This window comes from Zonotrichia albicollis, chromosome 38 (assembly GCF_047830755.1).
Source record: "Zonotrichia albicollis isolate bZonAlb1 chromosome 38, bZonAlb1.hap1, whole genome shotgun sequence".
NCBI lineage: Eukaryota > Metazoa > Chordata > Aves > Passeriformes > Passerellidae > Zonotrichia > Zonotrichia albicollis.
Window position 1 is genome coordinate 465,829 of NC_133856.1, and position 15,790 is coordinate 481,618.

General features: G+C 63.3%; 1 protein-coding gene across 2 annotated transcripts in view; it reads left to right on the forward strand.

Moving 5' to 3' along the window:
- The window catches only part of TRIM28 (tripartite motif containing 28), a 39,012-nt gene that overhangs the window by 12,863 nt on the left and 10,359 nt on the right, over nt 1-15,790 (forward strand). For both annotated transcript variants that reach the window (XM_074531734.1, XM_074531733.1), the window contains exons 7-16: nt 174-320; nt 3,287-3,401; nt 4,492-4,562; nt 5,204-5,333; nt 5,694-5,730; nt 7,045-7,104; nt 9,374-9,668; nt 12,231-12,523; nt 14,232-14,340; nt 15,357-15,431. In XM_074531734.1, coding sequence (XP_074387835.1) covers nt 174-320; nt 3,287-3,401; nt 4,492-4,562; nt 5,204-5,333; nt 5,694-5,730; nt 7,045-7,104; nt 9,374-9,668; nt 12,231-12,523; nt 14,232-14,340; nt 15,357-15,431 — 1,332 coding nt within the window. The remainder of the gene's footprint in view (nt 1-173; nt 321-3,286; nt 3,402-4,491; nt 4,563-5,203; nt 5,334-5,693; nt 5,731-7,044; nt 7,105-9,373; nt 9,669-12,230; nt 12,524-14,231; nt 14,341-15,356; nt 15,432-15,790) is intronic.

Below are 15,790 nucleotides of genomic sequence, written 5' to 3' on the forward strand. Positions count from 1 at the left end.
GTCCCCAGCGTGTGACCGAGGGCCGGCGGCAGCGCCTGGAGCAGCGTTGTGTATAACATAAATAACTATAAATAAACACAAATAAATATAAATAAAAATTATTTATAATGATAAATAAATAATGATAAATAATGACAATTGTAATGGATTGTTTGTCCCTTTCCTGTCCCCAGCGTGTGAGCGAGGGCCGGCGGCAGCGCCTGGAGCGGCAGCGGCGGGAGCTGAGCCGGCTGCGGCGGCTGCAGGAGCACGCGCTGCGCTTTGGGAAACGGGCCCTGCAGGGCAGGCACGGCACCGCCCTGCTGCTGTCCCGCAGGCTGGTGAGACCCCAAAATGTACCCAAAATACACCCCAAAATGTACCTTGGGAACCCCAGAGCACGCGCTGCGCTTTGGGAAACGGGCACTGCAGGGGAGACACGGCACTGCCCTGCTGCTGTCCCGGAGACTGGTGAGAGACACCCCAAAATGTACCCAAAAACCCCAAACTGTACCCCAAAATACACCCTGGGAACCCCAGAGCACGCGCTGCGCTTTGGGAAACGGGCACTGCAGGGCAGGCACGGCACCGCCCTGCTGCTGTCCCGCAGGCTGGTGAGAGACACCCCAAAATAGACCCCAAAAACCCCAAATTGTACCCCAAAATGTACCCCAAAATGTACCCAAATTGTACCCCAAACTGTACCCCAAAATGTACCCCAAAATGTACCCTGGGAACCCCAGAGCACGTGCTGCGCTTCGGGAAACGGGCACTGCAGGGCAGGCACGGCACCGCCCTGCTGCTGTCCCGGAGACTGGTGAGAGACACCCCAAAATGTACCCAAAATACACCCAAAAACCCCAAATTGTACCCCAAAATACACCCTGGGAACCCCAGAGCACGCGCTGCGCTTCGGGAAACGGGCACTGCAGGGCAGGCACGGCACCGCCCTGCTGCTGTCCCGGAGACTGGTGAGAGACACCCAAAATAGACCCCAAAAACCCCAAACTGTACCCCAAACTGTACCCCAAAATGTACCCCAAAATGTACCCTGGGACCCCCCAAATACAGCCAGGGACCCCAAACTGTACCCCAAAATGTACCCTGGGACCCCAAAATGTACCCTGGGAATCCCCAAATACACCCAGGGACCTCAAAATGTACCCCAAAATACACCCAGGGACCCCCAGAGCACCTGCTGCTTTCCCGCAGGCTGGTGAGACCCCAAAATCCCCAAATTGTACCCCAGAATACACCCAGGGACCCCCAAATTGTACCCCAAAATGTATCCTAGGACCCCCAAATACAGCCAAGGAACCCCCAAATAGACCCAAAACCCCCAAATTGTACCCCAAAATGTTCTCTGGGAACCCCAAACACAGCCAGGGACCCCCAAATTGTACCCCAAAATGTACCCTGGGACCCCCAAATTGTACCCCAAATGTACCCTGGGACCCCAAAATACACCCAAAATCCCCAAATTGTACCCCAAAATACACCCTGGGACCCCCAAATGTACCCTGGGAACCCCCAAATAGACCCAAAACCCCCAAATTGTACCCCAAAAACCCGAAATTGTACCCCAAAATACACCCAGGAACCCCCAAATACAGCCAGGGACCCCCAGAGCACCTGCTGCTGTCCTGCAGGCTGGTGAGACCCCAAAATGTACTCCAAAATACATCAAATTGTACCCTAAAATGTACCCTGGGAACCCCAAAATACACCCAAAAACCCCCAAATGTACCCCAAATACACCTAGGGACCCCCAAATAGACCCAAAACCCCCAAATTGTACCCCAAAATGTACCATGGGAACCCCCAAATACACCCAAAACCCCCAATTGTACCCCAAAATGTAACCTGGGACCCCAAAATGTACCCCAAAATACACCCAAAAACCCCAAATTGTACCCCAAAATACAGCCAGGGACCCCCAAATGTACCCCAAATACAGCCAGGGACCCCCAAATGTACCCCAAATACAGCCAGGGACCCCCGAGGGACAGGGTGGCCCTTGTGGCCTTTGTGGCTGTGGTTCTGTGCTCTCACAGTTGAGCCAGCCCCATTTCCCCCCCATTTCCTCCCCATTTCTCCCCCATTGTCCCCACTGTCCCCAAGTCCCCAGTGTCCCCAATGTCCCCAATGTGTCCCCAATGTCCCCAATGTCCCCAATGCCCCCAGTGTCCTAAATGTCCCCAGTGTCCCCAGGTGCAGGCGCAGCTGCTCGGTACCCTGGGGGTCCCTGCTGTCCCCTGATGTCCCCATTCCCCCCAATGTCCCCAATGTGTCCCCAAGTGCAGGCGCAGCTGCTCGGTGCCTGGGGTGCCATCATGTCCCCAATGTCCCCAATATGTCCCCAATGTGTCCCCAATGTGTCCCCAGTGTCCCCAATGTCCCCAGTGTCCCCAGTGTCCCCAGTGTGTCCCCAATGCCCCCACTGTCCCAGGTGCAGGCGCAGCTGGCTCGGTGTTGGTCCTTTTCCCCGTCCCTAGCCCCATCAACCCCTTGGTCAGTCTCATCCCAGCTGTCCCTGTGTCCCCAATTCCCCCATGTCCCCAATGTGTCCCCAAGTGCAGGCGCCCCAGCCCCTGCTCAGTGCCTGGGGTGCCATCATGTCCCCAATGTCCCCAATGTCCCCAATGTGTCCCCAGGTGCAGGCACAGCTGCTCGGTACCCTGGGGGTTCCATGATGTCCCCAATGTGTCCCCAATGTGTCCCCAATGTCCCCAATGTGTCCCCAATGTGTCCCCATTGTCCCCAATGTCCCCAATGTGTCCCCAATGTCCCCAGGTGCACGTGCAGCTGCTCGGGGCCCTGGGGGTCCCTGCTGTCCCCTGATGTCCCCAATGTGTCCCCAATGTCCCCACTGTCCCCAATGTGTCCCCAATGTCCCCAATGCCCCCAATGTCCCCAATGTCCCCATTCCCCCCACTGTCCCCAATGCCCCCAGTGTCCCCAGTGTCCCCAATGTCCCCATTCCCCCCACTGTCCCCAATGTCCCCAGTGTCCCCATTCCCCCCAGTGTCCCCACTGTCCCCAGTGTCCCCAATGTCCCCAGTGTCCCTGTGTGTCCCCAGTGTCCCCATTCCCCCCACTGTCCCCAATGTCCCCAATGTCCCCATTCCCCCCACTGTCCCCAATGTCCCCAGTGTCCCCATTCCCCCCACTGTCCCCAATGTCCCCAGTGTCCCCATTCCCCCCAGTGTCCCCACTGTCCCCAGTGTCCCCAATGTCCCCAGTGTCCCCAATGTCCCCAGTGTCCCCACTGTCCCCACTGTCCCCAATGTGTCCCCACTGTCCCCAGGTGCAGGCACAGCTGCTCGGGGCCCTGGGGGTGCCCCTGGAGCCCCCCGAGCCTCAGGGGGAGCTGAAATTCCAATGGGACCGGCAGGGATGGACCCGGAGCGCCCAGAGCTTCGGTGAGGGACAGGGGGGACACATTGGGGACACTGAGGGGACACTGGGGACATTGGGGACACTGGGGACACTGAGGGGACACTGGGGACAGTGGGGACACTGGGGACACTGAGGGGACACTGGGGACAGTGGGGACAGTGAGGGGACATTGGGGACAGTGGGGACATTGGGGACACTGGGGACACTGGGGACAGTGGGGGCAGTGGGGGGACAATGGGGACATTGGGGGGATTGGGGACAGTGGGGACACTGGGGACAATGGGGACATTGGGGGGATTGGGGGGATTGGGGACATTGGGGACACTGAGGGGACACTTGGGGACACCAGGGGACGGGGACACAAGGGACAAGGGCACGGGGTGACAAAGGACAGGAGGGTTGGGGTGGCAGGGGTGACAATGACAAGGGAGGGGGTGACGGGACAGGGGTGACAGTGACACGGGGGGTGGCAGGGAGGGGGTGGCAGTGACAAGGGGGAGTGACAGTGACAAGGGGGTTGGCAGTGATACGGGGGTGACAATGACAAGGGGAGGTGACAATGACATGGGTGACAGTGACATGGTGACAATGACACGGGAGGTGACAGTGACACGGGGAGGGGTGACAATGACACGGGGTGACAGTGACACAGGTGACAATGACACGGGGATGACAGTGACACGGTGACAGTGACACGGGGTGACAGTGACATGGGTGACAATGACACGGGTGACAATGACACAGGGGGTGACAGTGACATGGTGACAATGACACGGTGACAATGACACGGTGACAATGACACGGGTGACAGTGACACGGGGGGTGACAATGACACGGGGGATGACAATGACACGGTGACAGTGACACGGGTGACAGTGACACGGGGGGTGACAGTGACACGGGTGACAGTGACAGTGACACGGGGGGTGCCAGGGAGGGGGTGACAATGACACGGGTGACAGTGACAAGGGGGGTGACAATGACATGGTGACAGTGACACGGGAGGTGCCAGGGAGGGGGTGACAGTGACACGGGTGACAGTGACACGGTGACAGTGACACGGGGGGGGTGCCAGGTGACCCCGGTGTCCCTGACCCCTCCCCCACCCCCCAGGTGCCATCGTCTCGGAGCCGCCCCTCCCCCCCTCGCGGAGCCCCGCCCACGGCCCCTCCCCCACCAAGCAGGTAATGGGGGACACTGGGGGTGACCCCCCCCCGCAATGTCCCCAAACCCCCCGTGGTGTCCCCACAGGTACCCTGGGTGACATTCTGGGTGTGCCACCCTCCCATGGTGTCCCCAGTGTCCCCATGATGTCCCCACCCCCCTGTGATTGTCCCCAACCCCTCCCTGATGTCCCCACAGGTACCTGGTGACATTCTGGGGGTGCCACCACCCCTTGATGTCCCCAACCCCTGTGATTGTCCCCAATGTCCCCACCCTATCCCCGATGTCCCCACAGGTACCTGGTGACATTCAGGGGTGCCACCCCCCCGTGATTGTCCCCAATGTCCCCAACCCCTCCTCAATGTCCCCACAAGTACCCTGGTGACATTCTGGGGGTGCCACCCCCCCCGTGATGTCCCCACCCCTCCCTGATGTACCTTGGTGACATTCCAGGGGTGCCACCCCCTGATGTCCCCACTGTACCCGGTGACATTCTGGGGTGCCACCCCCTGTGATTGTCCCCAACCCCTGTAATGTCCCCACTGTACCCTGGTGTGACATTCCGGGGTGCCACCCCCCTGATGTCCCCACTGTACCCTGGTGTGACATTCCGGGGTGTCACTCCCCCTGATGTCCCCTCCCTGTCCTGTGCTGTCCCCAGGCTGTCCCCGCGCCCCCGGAGCTGCTCCTGCAGGGCCCCCCCCGGCTGTCACCTCCCCCCCAGGTGTCACCTCCCCCCCGGATGTCACCGCCCCCCCTGGAGCCCGCGGCCACCCCCAGCCCCCAGCGCGGTGAGGGGACACCGGGGACAGGGGACAGGGGGACAGGGGATGGGGGAACATGGGGACAGAGGGACATGGGGAGGGGACAGGGAATGAGGGGACATGGGGACAGAGGGACAGAGGAGGGGATGTGGGGACGGTGACAGGGACAGGGGACACAGGGGAGGGGACAGGGATGGGAGGGGAGGGGACACGGGGAGGGGACATGGGGGGAACATGGGGAGGGGACATGAGGGTGGTGACATGGGAGAGGGGATGGGACACAGGGACATGGGAGGGGACACAGGGACATGGGGACACAGGGAGGTGACAGGGGAGGTGACAGGGGAGGGGACCCTGGGTCAGTCCCTGACTGGCTTTTGTCCCCAGCCGCCAGCCCTGAGAACGGCGCCACCGCAGGGAGCGCGTGAGTGGGGACAGGGGGGCACTGTCCCTTGTCACCCCTGCTGCCAGCCCTGTCCCTTGTCACCCCCTGTCCCTTGTCACCCCCTGTCCCTTGTCACCACCCCCTGCCATCCCTGGGACCCATGAGAACTCTTGTCCCTTGTCACTGCCACCCCTGGGACCCACCCTGTCCCTTGTCACCCCCTGCCCCCTGTCCCTTGTCACCACCCCCTGGGACCTCTGGGACCCCTGAGAACTCCTGTCCCTTGTCACTGCCACCCCTGGGACCCAGCCTGTCCCTTGTCACCCCCTGTCCCTTGTCACCACCCCCTGCCACCCCTGGGACCCATGAGAACCCCTGTCCCTTGTCACTGCCAGCCCTGGGACCCACCCTGTCCCTTGTCACCCCCTGTCCCTTGTCACCACCCCCTGGGACCTCTGGGACCCCTGTCCCTTGTCACCCCCTGGGATCCCCCCCGTCCCTTGTCACCCTCTGCCACCCCTGGGATCCCTGTCCCTTGTCACCCTCGTACTGTCCCGTGTCTTCTGGTGACACTGTCCCTGTCCCATGGTGACACTGTCCCCTGTTCCCTGTCCCATGATGACATTTGGGGCTGTCCCTGTCCCCTGGTGACACTGTCCCTGTCCCATGGTGACATTTGGGGCTGTCCCTGTCCCATGGTGCCATCTGTCCCTGTCCCCTGGTGACACTGTCCCTGTCCCATGGTGACATTTGTCCCCTGTCCCCTGGTGCCACTGTCCCCTGGTGCCATCTGTCCCTGTCCCTGTCCCATGGTGCCACCTATCCCTGTCCCCTGTCCCATGGTGACATTTGTCCCCTGTCCCCTGATGCCATGTGTCCCTGTCCCTGGTGCCATCTGTCCCTGTCCCTGGTGCCATCTGTCCCTGTCCCTGTCCCTGGTGCCATGTGTCCCTGTCCCTGTCCCTGGTGCCACTGTCCCTGTCCCCTGTCCCTGGTGCCATCTGTCCCTGTCCCTGGTGCCATCTGTCCCTGTCCCCGTCCCTGTCCCTGGTGCCATCTGTCCCTGTCCCTGTCCCTGTCCCTGGTGCCACTGTCCCTGTCCCTGTCCCTGGTGCCATCTGTCCCTGTCCCTGTCCCCGTCCCTGTCCCTGTCCCCGTCCCTGTCCCTGGTGCCATCTGTCCCTGTCCCTGTCCCTGGTGCCACTGTCCCTGTCCCTGTCCCCGTCCCTGTCCCTGTCCCCGTCCCTGTCCCTGGTGCCATCTGTCCCTGTCCCTGTCCCTGGTGCCATCTGTCCCTGTCCCTGTCCCTGTCCCTGTCCCTGGTGCCATCTGTCCCTGTCCCTGTCCCCACAGGAGGCTCCCCGGCCGTTCCCCCCGGGAGGAGAAGCTCGTTAAGAAGCTGCTCATTAAACGGTAACGAGGGGGGGAGGGGACCCTGTCACCCCCTGTCCCTGTCACCTCTGTGTCACCTGTCCCTTGTCACCCTGTCACCCTGTGACCCCCCCTGTCCCTTGTCACCTGTCACCTGTTATCCCCTGTGTCCCTGTCACCTCACCTGTCACCCTGGCCAGGGCCACCTGCAGCCCCTCCCATCCTGTCCCTTGGCCACGATGTCCCTGTCACTGTCCCTGTCCTGGGGTCCCCCTGTGCCAGGAACCCCTGTCACTGTCCCTGTGTCCCCAACCCCCCTGAGCCTTGTCACTGTCCCTGTCCCCCTGTCCCCAACCCTTGTCCCTGTCCCCTGTCCTGGGGTCCTCCTGTGCCAGGACCTCCTGTCACTGTCCCCAACCTTCCCCAGCCTTGCCACTGGCCCTGTCCTCTTGTCCCCCTGTCCCTCTGTCCCTCTGTCCCCAAATCTCCCCAGCCTTGTCACTGTCCATGTCCCCTTGTCCCCAACCCTTGTCACTGTCCCCTGTCCCTTGTCCCCCTGTCCCCAACCTTCCCCAACCCTTGTCCCTGTCCCCTGTCCCTGTCCCCTGTCCCCAGCCTTGTCACTGTCACTGTCCCCAACACCCCTGACCCTTGTCCCTGTCACTGTCCCCAACCTTCCCCAGCCTTGTCACTGTCCCTGTCCCCAATACCCCCAACCCTTGTCACTGCCCCTGTCCCTGAGCCTTGTCACTGTCTCTGTCCTCTTGTCCCCCTGTCCCTCTGTCCCTCTGTCCCCAAATCTCCCCAGCCTTGTCACTGTCCATGTCCCCTTGTCCCCAACCCTTGTCACTGTCCCTGTCCCCTGTCCCCTGTCCCTGTCCCCTGTCCCCAGCCTTCCCTGTCACTGTCCCCAACCTTCCCCAGCCTTGTCACTGTCCCTGTCCCCAATACCCCCAACCCTTGTCACTGTCCCTGTCCCTGACCCTTGTCCCTGTCCCCTGTCCCCTGTCCCCAGCCTTGTCACTGTCCCTGTCCCCAATACCCCCAACCCTTGTCACTGTCCCTGTCCCTGAGCCTTGTCACTGTCTCTGTCCTCTTGTCCCCCTGTCCCTCTGTCCCCAACTCTCCCCAGCCTTGTCCCTGTCCTGTCCCCAGCACTCCAGCCCCCGTCTGTCTGTCCCCGGGCAGCCCCCAGGGACTTTGGGGTGCCTGTGTGACCCCATTGTCCCCCAAGATCCCTCCCCAGGATTTTGGGGGTCCCCAGTGTGACCCCGCTCTCCCCCAGGAGTGACCCCCAAGGTTTGGGGTCCCTTTGTGACCCTGGGCAGCCCCCCGGGGTTTTGGGGTGCCCTGGTGTTTTGGGGTGCCCTGGTGACCCCATTTCCCACAGGAGGGGCTCCCAGGGGTTTTGGGGTGCCCTGGTGACATTGGTGTCCCCACAGAAGGGGCTCCCAGGGGTTTTGGGGTGCCCTGGTGACACTGCTGTCCCCACAGAAGGAGTCCCCAGGGGGTTTTGGGGCTCCCAGGGGTTTTTGGGGCTCCCCTAGTGTTTTGGGGTGCCCATCTGACCCCATTTCCCCACAGAAGGGGCTCCCAGGGGTTTTTGGGGTGCCCTGGTGTTTTGGGGTGCCCTGGTGACATTGGTGTCCCACAGGAGGGGCTCCCCCTTGGTGTGGGGCAGCCCCCCAGGTTTTGGGGTGCCCTGGTGTTTTGGGGCTCCCAGGGGTTTTGGGGTGCCCTGGTGTTTTGGGGTGCCCTGGTGACCCCATTTTCCACAGGAGGGGCTCCCAGGGGTTTTGGGGTGCCCTGGTGTTTTGGGGCTCCCAGGGGTTTTTGGGGTGCCCCGGTGTTTTGGGGCTCCCAGGGGTTTTGGGGTGCCCTGGTGTTTTGGGGCTCCCAGGGGTTTTGGGGTGCCCTGGTGACCCTCGTTTCCCCACCAGGAGGGGCTCCCAGGGGTTTTGGGGCTCCCAGGGCTTTTGGGGTGCCCTGGTGACCCCGCTGTCCCACAGAAGGGGCTCCCAGGGGTTTTGGGGTGGCCCTGGTGTTTTGGGGGTGCCCTGGTGACCCCATTTTCCCCACAGGAGGGGCTCCCAGGGGTTTTGGGGTGCCCTGGTGTTTTGGGGCTCCCAGGGGTTTTGGGGGTGCCCTGGTGACCCCATTTCCCCACAGGAGGGGCCCCCCGTCAGTGTGGGGCAGCCCCCCAGATGTTTTGGGGTGCCCTGGTGTTTTGGGGTGCCCTGGTGACCCCGTTTCCCCACAGAAGGGGCTCCCAGGGGTTTTGGGGTGCCCTGGTGACCCCATTTCCCCACAGGAGGGGCCCCCCCTCGGTGTGGGGCAGCCCCCCCCCGCTCCCCAAGCAGCCGCGGGTGAGCCTGGAGCGCCTGGAGCTGGACCTGGAGCTGGACCCGGCGCAGCCGCCCGTGTTCCGCATCTTCCCGGGGCCCTCGGCGCACGAGTTCAGCCTCATCGTCATCGAGCAGGGCACGCCGGGGACACCGGGGACACCGGGGACACCGGGGACACTGGGGACAGACGGGAACCAGGGGACACCGGGGACAGAAGGGACGGCAGGGATAGTGCAGCCGCACGGAGCGCTGCTGGTCAAGGTGAGTGACACCTGTGTCCCCTCCCCACCCCGGGGAGTGTCCCCTGTGTCCCCTCCCCAGTGCCCACTGTCCCCTCCTCACCCAGGGGAGTGTCCCCTGTGTCCCCTCCCCATCCTGTGTGTCCCCACCTCACCCGGGTGAGTGTCCCCCGTGTCCCCTCCCCAGTGCCCACTGTCCCCTCCTCACCCAGGGGAGTGTCCCCTGTGTCCCTTCCCCACTCAGATGAGTGTCCCCCTGTGTCCCCATCCCTGTGTTCCCACCCAGGTGAGTGCTCCCTGTGTCCCCTCCCCAGTGCCCATTGTCCCCTCCCCACCCAGGTGAGTGTCCCCAGTCCCTGTCCCCATCCCCTTTGTCCCCATCCCAGTGTGTTTCCCCTGTCCCCCTCCCCATTCCCTGTGTCCCCACTGTCCCCTCCTCACCCAGGGGAGTGTCCCCTGTGTCCCCTCCCCAGTGCCCACTGTCCCCTCCCCACCCAGGGCAGTGTCCCCTGTGTCCCCTGTCCAGTGCCCACTGTCCCCTCCCCACCCCGGGCAGTGTCCCCTGTGTCCCCTCCCCAGTGCCCACTGTCCCCTCCTCACCCAGGTGAATGTCCCCTGTGTCCCCTCCCCACCCAGGTGAGTGTCCCCTGTGTCCCCTCCCCAGTGCCCACTGTCCCCTCCTCACCTAGGGGAGTGTCCCCTGTGTCCCTTCCCCACTCAGATGAGTGTCCCCTGTGTCCCCATCCCCTGTGTCCCCACCCAGGTGAGTGCTCCCTGTGTCCCCTCCCCAGTGCCCATTGTCCCCTCCTCACCCAGGTGAGTGTCCCCAGTCCCTGTCCCCATCCCCTTTGTCCCCATCCCAGTGTGTTTCCCCTGTCCCCCTCCCCATTCCCTGTGTCCCCTTTGTCCCCTCCTCACCCAGGTGAATGTCCCCTGTGTCCCCTCCCCACTCAGATGACTGTCCCCTGTGTCCCCTCCCCAGTGCCCACTGTCCCCTCCTCACCCAGGTGAGTGTCCCCATTGTCCCCTCCCCATCCAGATGAGTGTCCTCCCCATTGTCTGTGTCTCCTTTGTCCCCATTGTCCCCTACTCACCCAGGTGAGTGTCCCCTGTGTCCCCTCCCCAGTGCCCACTGTCCCCTCCCCACCCAGGGGAGTGTCCCCTGTGTCCCCTCCCCACCCAGGTGAGTGTCCTCAGTCTCTGTCCCCATCCCCTTTGTCGCCATCCCAGTGTGTGTCCCCTGTGTCCCCTGTCCCCATCCCCATTGTCCCCTCCCCATCCATGTGATTGCCCCTCATCACCCAGGTGAATGTCCCCACGTCCCCATCTCCTTTGTCCCCATCGTCCCTCCCCATCCCCATTGTCCCCATCCCCTGTGTCCCCTGTCCCCATCCCCATTGTCCCCTCCCCATCCAGATGAATGTCCCCTCATCACCCAGGTGAGTGTCCCCAGTCTCTGTCCCCATCCCTGTGTCCCCTCCCCATCCAGGTGAGTGTCCGCAGTGTCCCTCCCCATCCTGTGTGTCCCCACCTCACCCGGGTGAGTGTCCCCCGTGTCCCCTCCCCATCTAGGTGAGTGTCTCCAGTCTCTGTATCCCTTGTGTCCCCTCCCCATGCAGGTCAGCGTCCCCTGTGCCCATCCCCTTTGTCCCCATCTCAGTGTGTGTCCCCATCTCCATCCCCTGTGTCCCCTCCCCATCCTGTGTGTCCCCATCCAGGTGAATGTCCCCACTGTCTTCATCCCCATCCCCGGTGTCCCCTCCCCACCCAGGTGAGTGTCCCCAGTCCCTGTCCCCATCCTCTTTGTCCCCATCCCAGTGTGTTTCCCCTGTCCCCCTCCCCATTCCCTGTGTCCCCTTTGTCCTCTCCTCACCCAGGTGAATGTCCCCTGTGTCCCCTCCCCAGTGCCCACTGTCCCCTCCTCACCCAGGGGAGTGTCTCCATTGTCCCCTCCCCACTCAGATGAGTGTCCCCTGTGTCCCCTCCCCACCCAGGTGAGTGTCCTCAGTCTCTGTCCCCATCCCCTTTGTCGCCATGCCAATGTGTGTCCCCAGTGTCCCGCCCCATCCCCTGTGTCCCCTGTCCCCATCCCCATTGTCCCCTCCCCATCCATGTGATTGCCCCTCCTCACCCAGATGAATGTCCCCTGTGTCCCCTCTCCAGTGCACACTGTCCCATCCTCAACCAAGTTAATGTCCCCTCCCCACCGTGTCCCCTGTCCCTGTCCCTGTCTCCATCCCTGTCCCCTATTCCTGTCCCTGTCCCCATCCCTGTCCCATCCCTGTGTCCCTGTCCCCATCCCTGTGTCCCTGTCCCCTATTCCTGTCCCCATCCCTGTCCCTGTCCCCTGTCCCCATCCCTGTGTCCCTGTCCCTGTCCCCATCCCTGTCCCTATCCCTCTGTCCCTGTCCCCATCCCTGTCCCCATTCCTGTCCCTGTCCCCATCCCTGTGTCCCTGTCCCCTGTCCCCATCCCTGTGTCCCTGTCCCTGTCCCCATCCCTGTCCCTATCCCTCTATCCCTGTCCCCATCCCTGTCCCTGTCCCCATCCCTGTCCCTGTCCCTGACCGTGTCCCCCCCTGCAGGAGGAGCAGCAGGAGTCGCCCATCGGTGACACCGGTGACATTGGGGACACCAAACCCGTGGGGCTGCTGCCCCCTGCCCTGGGTGACCCAGGCCCTGTCCCCAGTGTCCCTGTGGGTGTCCCTGTGGGTGTCCCCATGGGTGTCCCCGTGGGTGTCCCCGGTGTCCCCGGGGGTGTCCCCGGTGTCTCGTGCTGCCGCGTGTGCGGCCAGGCCGGGGCCGTGGTGATGTGTGACCGCTGCCAGCGCTGCTTCCACCTGCACTGCCACCTGCCCGCGCTGCACGACGTGCCCAGGTACGGACCCGCCGGGGCATCCGGGGAGATCTGCTGCCCTGGGCCTCCCCCCAGTGTCCCCAGTGTCCCTGGGATCCACTGCTCTGTGTCACCCCCTGGGACCCACTGCCCTGTGTCACCCCCCAATGTCCCCAGTGTCCCTGGGATCCACTGCTCTGGGTCACCTGCCAGTGTCCCCCAGTGTCCCCCTGTTCCACTGCCCTGTGTCACCTGCCAGTGTCCCCAGTGTCCCTGGGACCTACTGCCCCGTGTCACCTCCCAGTGTCCCCAGTGTCCCTGGGATCCACTGCCCCGTGTCACCTCCCAGTGTCCCCAGTGTCCCTGGGATCTGCTGCCCTGGGCCACCCCCCAGTGTCCCAGTGTCCCTGGGATCCCCTGCCCTGTGTCACCTCCCAGTGTCCCCAGTGTCCCTGGGATCCCCTGCCCTGTGTCACCTCCCAGTGTCCCCAGTGTCCCTGGGATCCCCTGCCCTGTGTCACCTGCCAGTGTCCCCAGTGTCCCTGGGACCTACTGCCCCGTGTCACCTCCCAGTGTCCCCAGTGTCCCTGGGATCCCCTGCCCTGTGTCACCTCCCAGTGTCCCCAGTGTCCCTGGGATCCCCTGCCCTGTGTCACCTCCCAGTGTCCCCAGTGTCCCTGGGATCCACTGCTCTGGGTCACCTGCCAGTGTCCCCAGTGTCCCTGGGATCCATTGTCCCTTGTCACCCCCTGGGATCCCCTGCCCTGTGTCACCCCCTAATGTCCCCCAATGTCCCCAGGATCCCCTGCCCTGGGCCACCCCCCAGTGTCCCCAGTGTCCCTGGGATCCACTGCTCTGGGTCACCTGCCAGTGTCCCCAGTGTCCCTGGGATCCATTGTCCCTTGTCACCCCCTGGGATCCCCTGCCCTGTGTCACCCCCTAATGTCCCCCAATGTCCCCAGGATCCCCTGCCCTGGGTCACCTGCCATTGTCCCCAGTGTCCCTGGGATCCACTGCCCTGTGTCACCTCCCATTGTCCCCCAGTGTCCCTGGGATCCCCTGTCCTGTGTCACCCCCTGGGATCCACTGCCCTGTGTCACCTCCCTGGGATCCACTGCCCTGTGTCACCTCCCATTGTCCCCAGTGTCCCTGGGATGCACTGCCCCGTGTTACCCCCTGGGATCCACTGCCCTGGGTCACCTCCCAATGTCCCCAGTGTCCCTGGGATCCATTGTCCTGTGTCACTCCCTAATGTCCCCAGTGTCCCTGGGATCCCCTGCCCTGTGCCACCTCCCCAGGATCCACTGCCCTGGGTCACCTCCCAATGTCCCCAGTGTCCCTGGGATCCATTGTCCTGTGTCACCCCCCAATGTCCCCAGTGTCCCTGGGATCCACTTCCCTGTGTCACCCCCTGACACCCCACAATATCCCCAGGATCCACTGCCCTGTGTCACCCCCTGGGCCTGGGATCCCCTGCTCTGTGTCACCCCCCTGAGTTCCCCAATGTCCCTGGGATCCGCTGCCCTGTGTCACCCCCCTGGGCCTGGGATCCACTGCCCTGATCCCCCATGGCCCCATTCCCACTCCCAGCCCCGTGGGCATCCCCATTCCTGTTCCTGATCCCCCGTTCCCGATCCCACAGTCCCGAGTGGACGTGTTTGCTGTGCCAGGAGCTGCCCCATTCCTGATCCCCCATTCCCGATCCCCCATTCCCGATCCCGTTTCCATTCCCGATTCCCTGATCCCGCAGCCCCGAGTGGACGTGTTTGCTGTGCCAGGAGCTGCCCCCTCCCCTGCCGGAGCCGGAGCCGGATCCTGAGCAGGGCCCCCCGGTGAAGCTGAGCCCCCAGGACCAGCAGGTGAGGCCGGGCCGGTCCCTGATCCCGATCCCGGGGATCCTGCTGTGCTGATCTCTCTGGGCTGATCTGATCCTGATCCCGAGGCTGATCCCTCTGGGCTGATCCCAGTGGGCCGATCCCTGATCCCAGTGGGCTGATCCCAATGGGCCGATCAATCCCTGATCCCAGTGGGCCCATCCCTGATCCCTTTGGGTCCATTCCTGGTCCCAATGGGCTGATCCCTGATCCCAGTGGGTCCATTCCTGGTCCCAATGGGCTGATCCCTGATCCCAGTGGGCTGATCCTGCTGGGACAATCCCTGATTCTGATCCCAGGGATCCTCTGGGCTAATCCCAATGGGTCCATTCCTGATCCCAATGGGCTGATCCCAATCCTGGGGCTGATCCCACTGGGGTGATCCCAATGGGCTGATCCCACTGGGCTGATCCTGCTGGGCCAATTCCTGATCCCGATCCTGGGCTGATCCCACTGAGCTGATCCTGATCCCTCTGGGTTGATCCTGATCCCTCTGGGCTGATCCTGATCCCTCTGGACTGATCCCGCTGGGCTGATCCTGCTGGGCTGATCCCACTGGGCTGATCCCACTGAGCTGATCCTGATCCCTCTGGGCTGATCCCAATGGGCTGATCCCTCTGTGCCGATCCTGGGGGATCCCCTGTGCTGATCCCTCTGAGCTGATCCGGGGGAATCCCACTGGGCTGATCCCACTGGGCTGATCCTGATCCCAGGGGATCCCACTGGGCTGATCCTGATCCCTTTGTGCTGATCCCTCTGGGCTGATCCCTCTGTGCCGATCCTGGGGGATCCCCTGTGCTGATCCCTCTGAGCTGATCCTGATCCTCATCCCAGGGGATCCCTCTGGGCTGATCCTGGGGGATCCCCTGGGCTGATCCCCCATTCCTGATCCCCTGGGCTGATCCCCCATTCCTGATCCCACTGGGCTGATCTGATCCCGGGGGATCCCCTGGGATCTCCTCCCTCGGGCTCCCATCCCGACCCCGGTGCCGTTCCCGCAGCGCTGCGAGTTCGTGCTGCTGGAGCTGCTGTGCCACGAGCCCTGCCGGCCCCTGCAGCGCCTCTGCAGCTCCACCGTGAGCACCGGGGGAAATCGGGGGGAGATGGGGTGGGATTGGGGGGAGATGGGGTGGGATATGGGGTGGGAATGGGGGGAGATGGGGTGGGATTGAGGGGATATGGGGTGGGAATGGGGGGAGATGGGGTGGGACTGGGGGGAGATGGGGTGGGATTGAGGGGATATGGGGTGGGAATGGGGGGAGATGGGGTGGGACTGGGGGGAGATGGGGAGGGATCAGCTCCGTGATGAGAGGGGGGGATCAGGAGGGATCTGGGGTGGGACTGGGGGGGATCTGGGGTGGGATTGGGGGGAGATGGGGAGGGATTGGGGGGGATTGGGGGGAGATGGGGGGAGATGGGGAGATCTGGGGTGGGA